Raw genomic sequence first — 16969 nt, forward strand, 5'->3', positions numbered from 1 at the left:
TGTGGCTTGGAATTCAGGGCCTGAGCACTGTCCCTGGCTTCTTTTTGCTCAAGGCTAGCACTCTACCACTTGAGCCACAGTGCTACTTCTGGCCTTTTCTGTTTATGTGGTGCTGTGGAATTGAACCAGGGCTTCTTGTATGTAGTCCAGCACTCTACCACTAGGCCATATTCCCAGCCCCAGAGATAATTTTAAGATTGAAAATTTTACAGTTCTGGCTTCTCTTTTTCTGATGCATTTATGTCTTTTTTTTTTTTTTTTTTTTTTTTTAACCAAGGAGGCAAAACCTGATGGATTGGTGGCTGACTCGTCAGCAGGTAATTAAAACATTTTTCATTTTTCTTTTATTTTCTCATCCTGTTTTTTGTTTGTTTAATGTCTGCTTTTATTTGTAGTTGTGCTTTAGGACTGGAAAACCCTGAAGATAATTTTAGATGTAGATAGTTACCTGTGCACTTCATACGTAGACAGTTGACTAAAAATCTTAATGTTGTTTTAGTTTATTATATCCAAAAGTTATAAACTTCTAAAGTATCACCACAATATGATTGTTTAATAAAAATTTACGTCTATATTAAAAAATTATATAGTTTTTGTCTCTTGAAGCAAATTGATGGAACTAACATTGTTGTATATTTAAGTAGAGGAATGCTCAATAAATGCTAAAAACTAGATTTTGAAATTAGATATATTTAAGAAAGCTCTTTTAAGAATGAAGCAATAGCTCATGGCTCATGTCTGCAAACCTATGTATTCAGGAGGCTGAGAACTGAAGATTGCCATTTGAAGCCAGCCTTGGCTTTTGTCCTGTGAGACTTATCTCTAATCAACCACTCAAAACCAGGAAGTGGAGCTGTGACTCAAAGTGGTAGAGCACTAGCCTTGAGCAAAAAAGAGCTAAAGGACAGCACCCAGGCCCTGATTTCAAACCCCATGACTGACCAAAAATAAAAAAATAAAAAAGGAAGCAATTATTATAGAGTTGATTGTGTACTTTGATTTTTTTTTTTTTTTCGGCCAGTCCTGGGCCTTGGACTCAGGGCCTGAGCACTGTCCCTGGCTTCCTTTTGCTCAAGGCTAGCACTCTGCCACTTGAGCCACAGCGCCACTTCTGGCCATTTTCTGTATATGTGGTGCTGGGGAATCGAACCCAGGGCCTCATGTATACAAGGCAAGCTCTCTTGCCACTAGGCCATATCCCCAGCCCCAACTTTGATATTTTTTAAGTACTTGCTCTTAACCATTTCTAATGGCATCTCCCTTTTTAACTAATCTTATGAGAAGAGCAGAATTTCTACCTCTAATTAGATAATAGACATGTTGATTGTCATTGCTACTAAATAACTATGATATAGTTAATAACAATTTTACATATGTAATTAGTATTGCATTTAAATAGCTGCTATACATTTTTGTAGAACTTCAGTCTTTGGAACAACAGTTAGAAGAAGCTCAAACAGAGAATTTTAATATTAAGCAAATGAAGGATTTATTTGAACAGAAAGCAGCCCAACTTGCTACTGAAATTGCAGGTAAATTGAATTTAGAATATTTTAACCAATAATTCAGTCTTACTATCTTTTTATAACTACATATCCTAGAAAAAGCCATAGTATTTTAATGTAATAAGGTGATTGCTATAGACTATCATGTGATTATTCAGTGGAGTTTAATGATAGCAGAGTTGCTTCTTCAGAGGACCTTTTTCCTTCAGAGGACCTTTTGTTATTGAAATTTAAAGAAGATAGATTTTTCTCTTGTTGCATTCTAAGTGATTAAAAGATAATATTTTAAAGAAATTAATTACATAATGTAATAGAGATTTAATGCTTGGTTATGTCATCAGGTACATGTAACTGGAAGGCTGTTTTGGTTTTTTTTTTTTTTTTTGCTTGTTACCACTATAGAAATTTTAAATTCTATTTAAATAGGTGTTCAAAGGCATTGCTGTTTAATAAAGCAGTTTATGAATACAAAATGTTGAAGGTGATGAAGTATATATTAAAATGCTCATTGGCTTACTGTTGCATGGAATTTTGTAGACAAAAGCATTTCACTACTTTTAAAGCTCATCATTTAATGTAACCAGAAGTATAATTTTATTGTGTATATTTATAATTATGTAAAGAATATGAATTAGAATTAGAGTGGCATATAGATATACGGAGTAATATACAAGAATTTAAAAAACTGTTCTTTGGAGTTAATGTCATAAAGCTAATATTTATATTACTATATGTGATTAGATTTAAAGTCAAAATATGATGAGGAAAGGAGTCTTCGAGAAGCTGCTGAACATAAAGTAATACATTTGATGGAAGAATTAAACAAACAGGCCACTGTTATTCAAGATCTGAAAACTGAGCTGGTAATTTAGAAACTGTTTACTGGAATGTACTTTCCTAAAAAATGAAATGAAATACATACTTTGAAGATTCTTTTTTAAAATTTTAAAAAAGTTTTTATGGTGCTGGGGATTGTACTTTGAGTACCAGACATGTTGTGAAATATACTCTTTCATACTCTGAAGAAAGATTTTGAGATTATTTAGAATAAACTGGGGAAAATAAAAAAGTGACCCCTATATTGCCACCTGTGCTATATACTGAAAAAAAGGTATATTATTATGCATAACTTATTTCCTTTTTGTTACTGAAATGTAATGTATTTTTAGTATTTTCCATATTTTATTTTCCCTCACATTTTAGTTCCATAAACACACCTACTTTTAGAGTACTTCCAGTTAATTTCTAGCTTTCATTTAAAATTAAACTAGTATAAAATCCAATGTATTTCTTCTCTGACTGCATTTCTCTCATTGCTATCATAGTTTACATTCTCCAAGGCTTCACAGCCTAGAGCTTATCCTTGACTTCTTTCTTTCCTTTATAAATATATGAATCAATGAATCAATTATAAGCCTTAATGAAGCTGACATCTTTTCCTTCTTCATTTAAAATGCTATTTTTGTTCTTGCTTATGATGCTGGGGATAGAATACACAGCCTTATGCATGCTGAGCATAAGTGTTATCACTGGCCTACATTCTTTAATTTTCCAGTTTCCAGAGAAGGAAAGACTACATTTATCAGGTTATTGCTATTACTAATGTATACGTTTCATGAAGGAAAAGATAGCAAGTAAAATAATAAATTATCTTTGCAATAATTGCAAATTTGCTACATCAAACCTCCAAGTTGTAATACTATTAGATACAAGATAGCATGGGAAGAGTAGGTTGCCTCATTAGGGAAGAAATCAGTGCTCAGTGTTTGGAGTCAAAAGTTAATAGTAAGGATTTCTTTCATTCTGATTTTCGTTTAGTGAAACTATTCTAAAGACTGGTATATAGTTGTAATTTTTTGTGAATTTTAAATAAAATTTGTGTCTTTATAGCTTCATTCTGATTTTCGTTTAGTGAAACTATTCTAAAGACTGGTATACAGTTGTAAATTTTTTGTGAATTTTAAATAAAATTTGTGTCTTCATAGCTTCAGAGGCCTGGTATAGAAGATGTTGCTGTGCTAAAGAAAGAACTGGTTCAAGTTCAAACTCTAATGGATAATATGACATTGGAGCGTGAGAGAGAATCTGAAAAACTGAAAGATGAATGTAATAAGTTACAAGCAGAATATGCTAACACAGAGGTAATAAAGTCAGTATATTTAAATGTGACTGAGGTGTAGCATATATTGTTGAGTAAAGCCTACACTTGAAATTTTGCTGAGTGGCCTTTCAAAATGCCTTCCTTTCATTTGATCTGAGTGGTAGTATATCTGTAGTCATTGTGGCTTACTAGTCAATATGCCTTAATCTTATTTTATAAAGATTGACACGTGAACAGGAATGTTTTTATAATTATTAATTAGGTAAATAAATGCTACAAGAAAAGATTATATTTAAAGTTAAATTTATTTGAGGTTAGTTAATAAGCTATAATTGAGTTTATTTTAATTTTGTAGGAATAAAGGAAGAATGGTATTTAATATATATTCTACAGTTATGTCTATTATAAATACTGTTTGTTTTGTTCATTTTGGTGCTTGAACTTAGACTCTGAGCTTTCAGTCTATTTGTTTGTGCATGGCTGGTGCTGTACCACTTGAGCCATTTAAAATGGCCTGATAATTGCCTTGTAAGTGAATTTTTGCTAGTTTTAAAAAATTTTTACCTTTTTATTTTCCCAAATTGTTTAAGATATTTTTAATAAGCTGGGCACCAGTGGATCATGCCTGTAATCCTAGCTATTCAGGAGGCTGAGGATCGCTGTTTGAAGCTAGCCTGTGAGATTCTTACTTCCAATAAACTACTCAAAAAAGCCTGAAGTGGTGCTGTGGCTCAAGTGGTAAAGCCCTCACCTTCATCAAAAGAAGCTCCGGGACAGCACTCAGGCCCAGAGTTCCAGCCCCAAGACTGGCCAAGAAACCCTTTTTTTTTTTTGTAGTAATAACTTGAAATATACTTGAACTGTATCTTTCACTCTTTCCATATGAACAAAATATAATCCCTTTATCTCATTTATTTGTTTATAATTCCATTACTTTTTAGCTTTTACTTTTTTTCTGAATCTGTTGTATACATTTTATGCTTTTATTAAAATTCAGTCCTACTAATTCTTAGTTAAGTGCCATAGGATTGAATATAAATATTGAAACCAGCAGTAAAATCCATTTAAAACCATTAAAGACAGGGAAAAACTGGGCAAGAGCGAGAGAAGGGGTGATACTGTCCAAAAAGAAATGCACTCATTATGTGACTTGTGTAACTGTAACCCCTCTCTGTACTTATAATAACAATGAAATTAAAAATTAAAAGCCATTAAAGATATGTAAGATCCAAGAATTTACCACTTGGCATTTCTAGTTGGAAGTCAAGTCATAGGGAATGATTTACATTATTAAATGTCTTAGTGTGCATTATTTTTATTGAAGTATTTACCTTGCAAATGCATTAGAAATGGAGGATTTAAAGGTTACATGTTATTTTTTAAAATCTAAATAATTGAAAATACTAAAGCTTAACTTTGGATGTGACCTTCAGTGGAAATTATTTAAAATTTTTTATTTGTATTCCAAGTAAACTCATTTGCATCCTGGTGTTAAGTGCAAAATGTCTGTATCAGTGTAGAATACATATGCTAAAACCCATGTAAAGTTATTAGCATATTTAAATGTTTTAAAAGTCTATTTAATATATTTATAGTCGTATTTGGTCATTTATGTTATGTGCTCTATGAGCTTTTGTCAGTCTTGTCTTCCATCTTTCATCCATCATTTTATTATTATTTTTCTGCTTTCTAATGGAGATGCTTAAATTTGAGGTAATGTGTTTTGAAAGCTTTTTATTATTAATAATACACCTAACCTATCACTGTCTAGTGTCTTATTATGATTTTGTGTTTTAAGGCAATCTCAGAACTTCAAAGACATGCTCATTTTTTGTTTTGTTATCAAGCACATTTTCTAACATGTAAAATGATTTTTAATACTAGTAGAATATTAAAGCAATACTTCTAAAGTACCAGCTGAATGTTTGATCCAGATATTGTTCCTTAAAGCAATTCAGTGTTGAATTCAGTAACATAGTATCAAGGAAATGCAAACTTGTGTAGGATCCAGTATGCTGCTTCTGTGGTAATACCTATCAAGTGCCTAAAATTAGAATCACTCTTTAGCAAGTATTTTTTTTTTTGAGTGTGTATTAAGTAGAAGGAGCTACTTTAGGTGTGAGAAATATAACAGTGAACATAAGTGCCTAATCTTAAAAGACTTATACTCCTTTGTGGAAGTCAAACAGTATATAATTAAACTAATTGGAACATCTGCTAGTGTGATAGTTTTCATGGCTGAAACAATTTACAAGAAAGAAACATTCGGTGTCTTATTGTTTCAGAGGTTTTACTTCTAGATTGGCTGAATTAGTTGTTTTTTCCTTGATGTGAGGCAGAATATCTTGACAGTGGGACTGTGTGGCAGAGGCTATTTACTTCACAATAGACAAGCAGCAGAGAGGAAGAGGGTCTGGGGACAGAATAGAACCACCAAAGATATACTCCCAGTGACCTCCTTCCTCTCACTAGGCCCTACCTCTGCAAGTTTCCATCACATCCCAATAAGGCCAGCAAATAGATTCCAACAGTAGACCAATTCATTGATGAAGTTCAAGTCCTCACAATCCATTCAACTGCCAATGATTGGGTCCATCATGTTGATCCATCACCTGAGGCCCATCCCTCTAGCTCTTGAGTCTCTGGGGGAGATTTTTCCATATCAAAACCATACTGTGACAGAAAGATAACAAAGGTGTTATGAGGATTGCACATTGTGCTATAGTGGAACATGTGGGGCAAGTTTAGATAGAATGGTCAGGAATCATCTCAAGGAGGACCTAAGGGATATAATAAAATAATAAAGTAAGAGAGAATCATGGTGAAGCACTGAGTAAAGATTCCTGGGAAGAAGTATAATAAATGCTGAAATCAAAGGCATAGATGAACTTGCCCGTTAAACAGCAAGGAGACTCAGTGTAGCAGGAGCAGAGATCCTTGAGTTTCTCTCATTGTTATATGTGAAGAGGGAACATATTTTAATCTTTTGAAATTGGTCTTTTTTAAAATCTTTTTTCCCCAACATAAAACATAACCCATCATTATTATAAAAGATTGAAACAACTGTCACTCATCTTCTCCCTCCCTCCCCTTCCTCATAGCTAAAGTCTACCTTTTAGTATGTACTCTTCTCATGCCTTTCTTTTTTGGAAGAGATTATTCACCTTGACCAAATTAGAAAAATAAGGGTTTGCACTTATCTTTGTAAAAATTTTAGATTTAAAAACATTCAGACACCTAAATTTCTAGTTCTTTAATTGGCATTACTATCACAGTGAACTAGTTGCCTACTCAAGCACTCATTTGTAATATATGCATATGTAGCTACAAATATATTAAGAACATTCTAAAATTATTTCTTACCAGTATTATAAAGTTTATTCAGTAAAAAAGATAATAGGCAATGGATAACTTTAACAATACAAAAAAAAGAACAAAACCAGCAAGCAGTATTAGAAATAGATTTTTTTTGTTCATGTAATTTGCAGGAAACCATTCTTAAAAATTGGTAGCCTTTTAAATAAATGTTAGAATTGTCAAGAATAGAAAGTTCATATTTCCAAAACCTTTGCTTATGATTTTCTCATTTAAAAAAATAACCAAACTGTTATTTGAATAATAAACATTAATTTTCATGTCTTTAAAATGTTAAAGTGCACGAAAGCAATTTTTTTATGTCAGTACTTGGGCTTGAACTTAGGGCCTCACATTCTTGCTTGGCTTTTTTGCTTAAAGTTGACACTGTCATTTGAGCTACATCTCCATTTCTGTACTCCTGCTGGTTAATTGGAGACACTAAAGTTTTTTCCCCAACTTCTTAGGATAAATACGTTTTCATTATAGTCAGAAAGGTGATTCACCAAAAGTTTGGTATGTTTGGATACATATGTGTTAAAAGGAAAAGCTTTTGCTATGGAAATTCAGAGAAAATAAAAACGTAATTTCAGAAGATTGAAGTATACCATTTTAAAACCAATAAATTAAAGTTCACAGCTGATCTTGGATAAACATGTTTCATTTCATATATCACTAAACAAGTCAAGTTGTGTATCTTGGATACATTTTTTTAATTAATTTTAAGTACCTCCTTAAAAGGATGAGGCAGAGAGAGAGTGTTCAAGTAAAGAAAGATCTTGGAAGTTTCAAGTATTTATTATTTCAGTTTAATCACATCTAAATAAATATGTATGTAATCTTGAAATGTTTTTTTCATTTACTTTCCCTCTTAGTTTCCTCTCATTATTGTATTTTATTTTTTAGGCTACAATAAGCCAGCTAAAGAGTGAACTTGCCAAAGGCCCTCAAGAAGTTGCTGTGTATGTACAGGAACTACAAAAACTTAAAAGTTCAATTAATGAATTAACACAAAAAAATCAGGTGAGAACTTTTAAGCTACATATCGATCAATTCATTGTAATCAATCTTAAATGTAAATTTTTATATTTTACTTGTATTCTAGTTCAAGATAATGTCTGTGTGTATATACTTAGGTATGTTGTATAATGTATATATTAGTGTTCATAAGTTTGGAGCAGGGGTTATTAATATTAGTTCTTTCCCCCTTATTCTTTCACTTTCTTCATGATGAGAAAGTAGAGAGCTATTTAAAAAAACCAAAACACTTCAAAGATGTGATGAATATATTGTCTTTGCTTTGATTACTTCAACCTAATATTTTGGTGGATTGTTACATGGGAAAGTAAAAAAGAAAAAAAGAAAAAAATGATGGTAGGAAAAAAAATCAATGAACATAATTGGCTGTAAGCATTAAGCCTCTTACCAACAAGCATGTGAGTGAACTTAGAAACACATTCTTCAATCCTCCCATGATCTTGAGAAACTGTAGCTCTGTTCCCACCTTATGAGAAACTTTAATCTACTGATCATCAGACATTATGTGAGGCAATAGATGTTGTAAGGAGTGCTGCAAAGGTTGAAAAAAACTTGTGTGTCTTTGGCTAGTAGTAGTCAAGCTCATGATGGCGGATACAGGTTTTCCATGTTTCAAACTTTCATTCTAAATTCATTTGAATTTTAGCAATGATATAAAATATAACAATTTCATTTCTCAGATTGACAGGTTTCCTTCTTACACAAATGTGAATAACTTTTGGTTTTTTTTTTTTTTCTCAGTGCCTGGCTTTTTACTTCATTCTTGATTGTGCACTGTATTTTAGAAAATACTTTTTGATGTGTTTGCTTCATTTACATTACAGTTTAGGATGCAGAGATGATTTATTTATTTATTTTTATTTTTTGGTTGGTTGTGACGCTAGAACTCCGGACCTGGGCACTCTCCCTGAGCTCTTTAGTGCTCTACCACTTTGAGCTATAGAGCCACTTCCAGTTTTATGGTGATTAATTGGAGAAGAGTCTCACTGATTTTCTTGCTTGGGCTGGCTTTGAACTGCTTGAATTGCAGTCCTCATATTTCAGCCTCCTGAGTAGCTAGGATTTCAGGCATGCGCCATCAATGCCTGGCTAAGTTTTTTTTTTTTTAATTGTTCTTATTTATACCAAATGATTTTGTAAGTGTTGCTTTTGGAGTTGTTTATCTTTTGGTGTAAACTAACTGAACAACTCATGGGGGGAGAGTGAGAGGGGGAGGAAGGAGGGGGGAATGAGGGAGGAGGTAACAAACAGTACAAGAAATGTACCCAAGGCCTAATGTATGAAACTGTAACCTCTCTGTACATCACTTTGACAATAGATTAAAAAAAATAAAAATAAGAAATGGAGCAATAAGGGAGATAATTATTCAAAAAAATAAAGATATGATATTAAAGGTTAAAAATAGTTCACCTGAATGGAATTTGCAAGCCCAGTGATTGGTTTGGCAAAGTCACCAAGTGAGTAGGGAGAAAGGTACAGGCCTGGGACATTCATGTCTCCTCCTATAGACATTATAAGAACTGTAACATATACATAATATTTATAATGCATGTGTGTGTCAATTTTAAAATAAATTAGATTATATTTATAAAAAAATAAATTGTCCTTATTTTTATATTATCCCATTTTAGCATACTGCATATAATAAATGTGAACTGATTGACTGTTTAGGCTTTTACAGTGCCCTCTTTTTAATTTTATTTATGAGTTAACATATGCTTTTAGTATGAATGGGTTTCACTGGGGTATTTCTATCTATAAACACAATGCACTTTGAACAAATTAACTTTGTCCATCATATTCCTATTCCTCCATATAGTGCCTCCTTATCCTAGCTCATTTTCTCACAGGAGTATTATTGTTAATTTCAAACCCCCAGTGTTAGTTGAACTGATAGTCCAGACTTGACATTTAAGTTAACTGATCTAAATCTTTGATTGAGGGTGTTAGTTATATTTCACACATGATACTGTTAAGTAAAATAAAAGGCAGATAAGTGTTATTTTTAGATCATTGTTTTTATATACTCAAAATTAGAATCAGTTTTAGTTTTTATTAAAAAAAAGAAAAACATTTAGTCAGTGGGAATAAGCACAATAGCATAATTGTGATGTTATAGCTTGGCTCTAATCAACTGAAATTACAAAGTCCAAACCAGAATTGGCATAATGTGTGTGTGTGTGTGTCTGTCTGTGTGTCTGTGTGTGTATATATATCTATATCTGTCTTTATCTATCTACATAATTTTTAACTCATATGGAAATAAACCTTTATTTCCATATATTGTATATCTCAAAGAACCCAGTAGATTTTAGTATTTTCAGTTTATGTCATTCTTTTGGGCACTTCCTATGTAAGTTTACTCCTGTGGGCTAATAATAAAATCATAAGTTAGAATAGAATTCTTGACTAGAATGGTTTGTTTTACACTGTAATATTGACAGACATTTTGTAGCAGATAGTATGTTTCCAAAATTGTTTTAAAAATTGGAGAAGTAAACATAGTTGGAAAATAATAAATTTTTAAATTGATTTTTCAGAACTTAACAGAAAAGTTGCTAAAGAAAGAACTGGATTATACCCAGTTAGAGGAGAAGCATAATGAAGAATCAGTGAGTAAAAAGAATTTACAAGCGATCCTTCATCAAAAGGACTTAGATTGTCAACAGCTTCAGTCAAGGTTATCTGCATCTGAAAGTTCACTGCAGAGGATACAGGCAGAACTAAATGAGAAAGGAGAGGCTACTCAAAAGCTCAAAGAAGAATTATCTGAAGTAGAGACCAAATATCAACATCTTAAAGCAGAATTTAAACAATTACAACAACAAAGAGAAGAAAAGGAGCAGCATGGGTTACAACTCCAAACAGAAATTAATCAAGTAAGAGATCTTGGGACTTTTACAACATTTTTAATAGCATATATTACATGTACGGGGGCACTGTCCTTGAGCTCTTTTGCTCAAGACTAGCACTCTACCTTTTTGAGCCACAGCTGCACTTCTGGTTTTCTGGTGGTTAATTGGAGATAAGACTTTGGAGATAAGTCTAGGAAAATCCTTGTGACTGGGCTGGCTTTAAACCACAATCCTCCGATTTCAGCCCGAGTAGCTAGGATTACAGGCATGAGCCACTGGCACTTGGCAAACTCACTCCCTTTAAAAATACTAGTTTCATTTATTGCAATGCTCCCTATGGTTTCCTCTTGGTGTACTTAATTGATACTTGATAATAACTCATAATTTTTACATCCTCAAATGTCAGAACTCACTTTAAAAAATTTGTTTCTTTTAAGAAAAAAAGGTAGTCTTATAGCATTGTTGTGAAGCATTTATGATTTAATGCTGATAAATTTGCTTAGAATGTTACCTAGCATATGATAGCTACTTACTAACTTTTAGCTAGTAAGAAGGAGACTATTCTTAAAAGTAAGGATTCTTATCTTTTTTTTTTTTTTTTTGGCCAGTCCTGGGGCTTGGACTCTGGGCCTGAGCACTGTCCCTGGCTTCTTTTTGCTCAAGGCTAGCACTCTGCCACTTGAGCCACAGCGCCACTTCTGGCCATTTTCTGTATATGTGGTGCTAGGGAATCGAACCCAGGGCCTCATGTATATGAGGCAGGCACTCTTGCCACTAGGCCATATCCCCAGCCCCTTCTTATCTTTTTTGTTTTAAAGTATAATTATTATAAAACTAGCAGTATACATATTAGGTATTTTAAAGGTACTCTACTCTGCTACTAGTTTTTTTTTAAATTGCATTTATCTACTACCCTCATGGGACTGTGAACTTTATAATTTGAGAAATTTATTTCATTTTATACTCTGAAAGTCTCTCAAGGATTTTAGTAGGTAAAACTTTTTATTTTCCTTTTTTAATATCCTTAAAGAGAGTAGGTATGACGGTTTGTTTTTACTTTCCACTGTATTATTAGCACCCTCTACAGTACTGGTAAAATTAGGTAGCTGACAATTACCAATAGTTGGTAGATGTGCTTTATATTTGTGTTCATGAACACATCTAAAATAACCACAGAGGGAGAAGGATTTATTACATTATTAAAAGATTAGATGCCATCAATTTAATTATTTTTATTTTTTAATTTTTGCTTGTTCAGTGGCTTGAACTCAAGGACTGAAGTCTTTCCATTTCCTTAAAATTTGAGCTACACTTCCAGTTTCAACATCTTGCTAGTTAATTGGAAATAAGGGTCTCTTAGTTTTGTCTGCCTAGGCCGGTTCCCAAGTGTAATCTTCAGACTCAGGCTCCTAAGTAGCTAGGAGATACCAGCCCCAGCTATTAACTTCTTTTTATAAAAAAAAATTGTTACTGTAAAGGTGATGTATGATTAACTTATAATTTTATAAGTCAAATAATGAGTACATTTCTTTTTGAACAGTATCTCCTCTTCCCTCAATTTCTTCCAATTTTCCCCTCTTGAACCTCCCACAAGTTGTATAGTTCATTAAGACAAAAAGTACAGAAAATAAACACAACAACAAAGGAGGGAAAAAAAACCCCAAAACAAAAAGCAAAATAGTAAAAAAACCTCTTGTTTCCATTTCTTGGAGTTCATTTGGATAAGCATCATTTTTTATGATCATAGGCACATAGCTATTTAGCCTTTGTGATCCTCTCCTGAGAACATCCTCCTCTGGTCTCACTGTGTGAATGTCTGAATTTCTGTATAATTCATTTATCACTTCCAACATTTTCTTTTTTTTTTTGTCTTTTACCATCCGGTATGTTTACTTGTAGATTTATAGGCACATTTTAGTTACAACAAATGAGGGAACCATGCAACTTATGTTTCTTTGGGTCTGGCTTAATATAAATTTTTTTCAAGTCTTTCCATTTCCTTATGAATGGTAAAATCTCATTGTTTCTGATGGAAGCATAGAATTGCACTGTGTATACATACCACATTTCTTGATCAGTTTGTTTGCTATGGGGCATTTGGGTTAAGAACAGTGTTAGAGAAATTTCAATACAAAACTTCAAGCTTTGTTACAAAGCCATAGTAATAAAAACAGCTTGGGACTGGCATAAGCATAGGCCTGAATTGGCTAAAGACTTAAAAGGAGACTTCTCAGAATAAAAAATAAGAATGGCCAATAGGCACATGAAGAAATTTTCAACATCTCTTGCCAAATCAAGACAACATTGAGATTCTACCTCACCCTGGTTAGAATGGCCATTATCAAGAAAACTAAAAATAACATATGCTGGTGGGGATGTGGCAAAAAGGGAATACTACTACACAGTTGGTGTATCTCATTTGAGAACATGGTAAACTCATTCAACAACTCTGGAAAGCAGTGTGGAAGTTCCTCACTAAAGCTATCAGTGCAACCATATTCATTGCAGCAGCATTCTTAAAAATTATCTAACATGTCATCTCAAATAGCACAGCGGTTGATAAGCATGAACTTGAGTACCAACAGATTGAGTTCTGGTTCAGTAGGCTGCAAATTGTGTGATCATGAGCAAACTGCTTAGTTTGTGCCTTAGTTTATTCATCTATAAAATGAGAATAATAATGGAACTTTCTTCATAGGGTTGTTCTAAGGATTAGTTATTTGTGAGATATTTAGAAGATTGTCTGAAACCTAAACATTGCTAGGAGTATAATGAATACAACCCTATGTAAGTATTTAAAACTTAAGTTTATTAAAAATATGTCTCACAGTATGACTTAACATATACCATTCTATTTATAATTCCAATGTGTATTATTTTCATATTGGAATTAACACCTTTGTTCTCAAATGATATAGGCATAATTGTTTAAGTAACTTTGGTCTACTTCCATCTACTGACAGCTTTGAGATTTATTTCTTTGTTCAAGTTTAAGGATTTATCCAGAGTTGTAGAGTAATAAATGTTGAAGCTATATTTATAATACAAATCTGACTCTTTCTTCGTCGTTTTGGAACAAGAGTTGTCTTTAATTCAGTGACACTCAACTTTGATCTTATATAAAAAACCATCTGGGGTGATTTTAATAATGACCCTTGTCAGGGCCTCATTCTGGATTCCCTTAAATATTAATTTCTGGCATAAGCCTGGTTTTTTAAAGTTTCCTCTATACTATACTGTTCAGACAAGGTAGAAAATTGCTGCTTTCTAAATTGCTACTGTTTTAGCTAATTATTTGTGAACTTTCCCAAACCGAATGTTGTCTGGTTCTTGTTTTGAAAACATAGATTCTTGGGCTTCAGTGCAAAAATCTTTATTTCTGTGAGTATTGACAGTGACATCAGGAGATACTTAGACAACACATTTAGGCACTAGACATGTATGATGCCTCTTTATAAGACATCAGACAAGAAGATGCTTGAAATATGAACTTGTTTTTATAGACTTGTTTTCAGATATCAAGATTGAGTCTTCTAGTAAGGCTAGTTAAGTTATTGATACAGAGCATTTTCTCTTTGCTGGTTATCTAAGTTTATGTCTCTAAACCAGAACAAGAAGGAAAAGAATTAAAAGATTTGTCCAGGGTGCTGGTGAAAAACAAGGATAAAAGAAGCATAAGTTTTCTGTAAATAATTAGTGTTTTAGTTAGACATAAGATGTGTTTTACTTTAGGAATATAAATTTGATTTTCTTCATACATTCTGATAGCTACAGATAGTTTCACTGCATAAGAATGAATATTTCAGTTTTCTTTTTTTTTTCTTTTCCTTTTTTTGGGGGGGGGCAGTTCTGGGGCTCGAACTCAGGGCCTGAGCACTGTTCCTGACTTCATTTTGCTCAAGGGTATCACTCTGCCACGTGAGCCACAGCACCACTTCTGGCCTTTTCTATATATGTGGTGCTGAGGAATCCAACCCAGGGCTTCATGTATGTGAGGCAGGCACTATATAGACCACTAGGCCATATTCCCAGCTCAGTTTTCTTAAAGACCATTATTTTTTTTATTGCAAGTATGAATTTTTGTGAAGAAATATGTGAATATAGACATGTATGTACATATTTATGAATAAAGAATAGAGTATAGAAAATATGATACAGTACTAACAATTCTTAATATTTTCAGATTTAACTTGAATAATTCTGACTAAAAGCAGTAATATACAGTGTTTTGTTACTTTGTCCAATGCCTTGCATCTTCTTCTCCATCCTCTTCTCCTTTGTTCTATACCTCCATCATTTGTTTAGTAATTCTTCTTTAATTAATAGAAACCTTGTTTTTGTTTTTGTTTTTGTTTTTGTTTTTTTGCCAGGCCTGGGGCTTGGACTTGGGGCCTGAGCACTGTCCCTGGCTTCTTTTTGCTCAAGGCTAGCACTCTACCACTTGAGCCACAGCGCCACTTCCGGCCTTTTCTGTTTATTTGGTTTTGAGGAATCAAACCCAGGGCTTTGTGTCTGCTAAGCAAGCACTCTACCGCTAAGCCACATTCTCGGCCCCCCTTTGTTCTTTTTCAATTAAAGAAGCAAAAAAGAAAAGCTTCCTTCTCTCGAATTCTTCCAAGAAAAGACAACTATTATTTCTGGTGATAGTAGAGAAAATGATTGAGAAAAGGATAGTTCCTAGATTCAGGGAAAATTTCTTCAAATTTAATTTTAAGTAAGTGCTACCTCCCTTGCCCCTCATGCTAGGGAATCAACCTTGGACTTAAGTGCTGAACTATATACCCTGCAGCCCCTGGGTGACATTTTTAAACTTAGTGAGTGAGGATTACCTAGTTTTTAAATAAAAAAATTATTTATTTTATTGAGAAATTACATGCCAATTTAAAGGCTTAGGAATGCCTTGAGCTCTACTTAAAATCCCAAACTGAAAAGTCAGGTGTGGTTGTTCTTAGTAATCACTGTGGATTTTTTAAAAACACTGTGAAGTAGGTCTTAGTGTGACTTTAGTATCTTAAATTTGTTTCATTTTATTATTTTAAGTCTCTCAAATGGTAACAAAACTTACATCCAAAGAAGAGCACCTGATTCCCAGTATTTTTTAAGAGAGCAATAAGACAAAAAACTAATGCTTAGTCATTATCTTATGCTATTATAATTATGTGATTAAAATTCAATTGCAATTTAAATTATTATATATCTTAGGTTTTTTATGTATAATATAGTCTACTTGTGAAAAATAAGATGATTTGGAAAGTATATGCATACATGTACACTTTTTTATTTCTTTTTTAAAGTTACATAACAAACTTCTGGAGACTGAACGCCAACTAGGGGAAGCCCATGGTAGACTGAAAGAGCAGAGACAGCTTTCAAGTGAAAAGTTGATGGATAAAGAACAACAAGTAGCTGATTTACAACTCAAACTTTCTCGTTTAGATGAGCAGGTAAGCTTACATTTTTTTCCCCTTAGCTTTTTCACTCAAAGGTGGTGCTATATTGCTTGAGCCGCAGCACCACTTCTGGTTTTTTAATGGTTCATTGGAGATAAAAGCCTCATGGATTTTTCTTCCTTAGCTGGCTTTGGACCTAGATCCTCAGATATCATTGCCCTTGAGTAGCTGGGATTACAGGCATGTGCTATCAGCACCCAGCGGTGCAATGCATCTTGATCAATGTCTGTAACTGAGTTATTTTTTTAAATAGAATTTTATTGTTATTACTAAGGTGTTGTACAGATGGGTTACCATTTCATCATGCAAGTATTGTGTGCATTCATTCATTCATTCATTCATTTCTCTTTTCAACTATGCCATCCCTTTTACTTTCCCTTAGTTTCTCTCTCTGTTCCTGCCCACAAGTTCCATAGTTAATTTTCCACACAGTGTCTACTAAATATTTGTTCATCCCTTCTTTTTGCACTTCCCCCCCCAACAGGGTTCTTGATGGTGCCATTTAACATAACGTAGAAGAAACAGCTAATTTAGAGGCAGATAGAGCCCAAAGGAACAGGAGGGTAGTCCGATATGGAGCTGAAGAGAGGTCTGAGTGGAAGTTAAAAGCACAGGAGAAAAGATTACATTTCTTTGAAAACAGAAGATAAAGGAAGCTGGGATGGA

The 16969-nt window shown here is 33.3% G+C and overlaps 1 protein-coding gene across 2 annotated transcripts in view; it reads left to right on the forward strand.

The window, feature by feature from the left end:
* The window catches only part of Eea1 (early endosome antigen 1), a 93246-nt gene that overhangs the window by 37054 nt on the left and 39223 nt on the right, over positions 1 to 16969 (forward strand). For both annotated transcript variants that reach the window (XM_048358338.1, XM_048358339.1), the window contains 7 exons: positions 278 to 317; positions 1419 to 1532; positions 2247 to 2368; positions 3491 to 3646; positions 7867 to 7983; positions 10539 to 10877; positions 16148 to 16297. In XM_048358338.1, the coding sequence (XP_048214295.1) occupies positions 278 to 317; positions 1419 to 1532; positions 2247 to 2368; positions 3491 to 3646; positions 7867 to 7983; positions 10539 to 10877; positions 16148 to 16297 (1038 nt within the window). The remainder of the gene's footprint in view (positions 1 to 277; positions 318 to 1418; positions 1533 to 2246; positions 2369 to 3490; positions 3647 to 7866; positions 7984 to 10538; positions 10878 to 16147; positions 16298 to 16969) is intronic.

This window comes from Perognathus longimembris, chromosome 1 (genome assembly GCF_023159225.1).
Source record: "Perognathus longimembris pacificus isolate PPM17 chromosome 1, ASM2315922v1, whole genome shotgun sequence".
Lineage (NCBI taxonomy): Eukaryota > Metazoa > Chordata > Mammalia > Rodentia > Heteromyidae > Perognathus > Perognathus longimembris.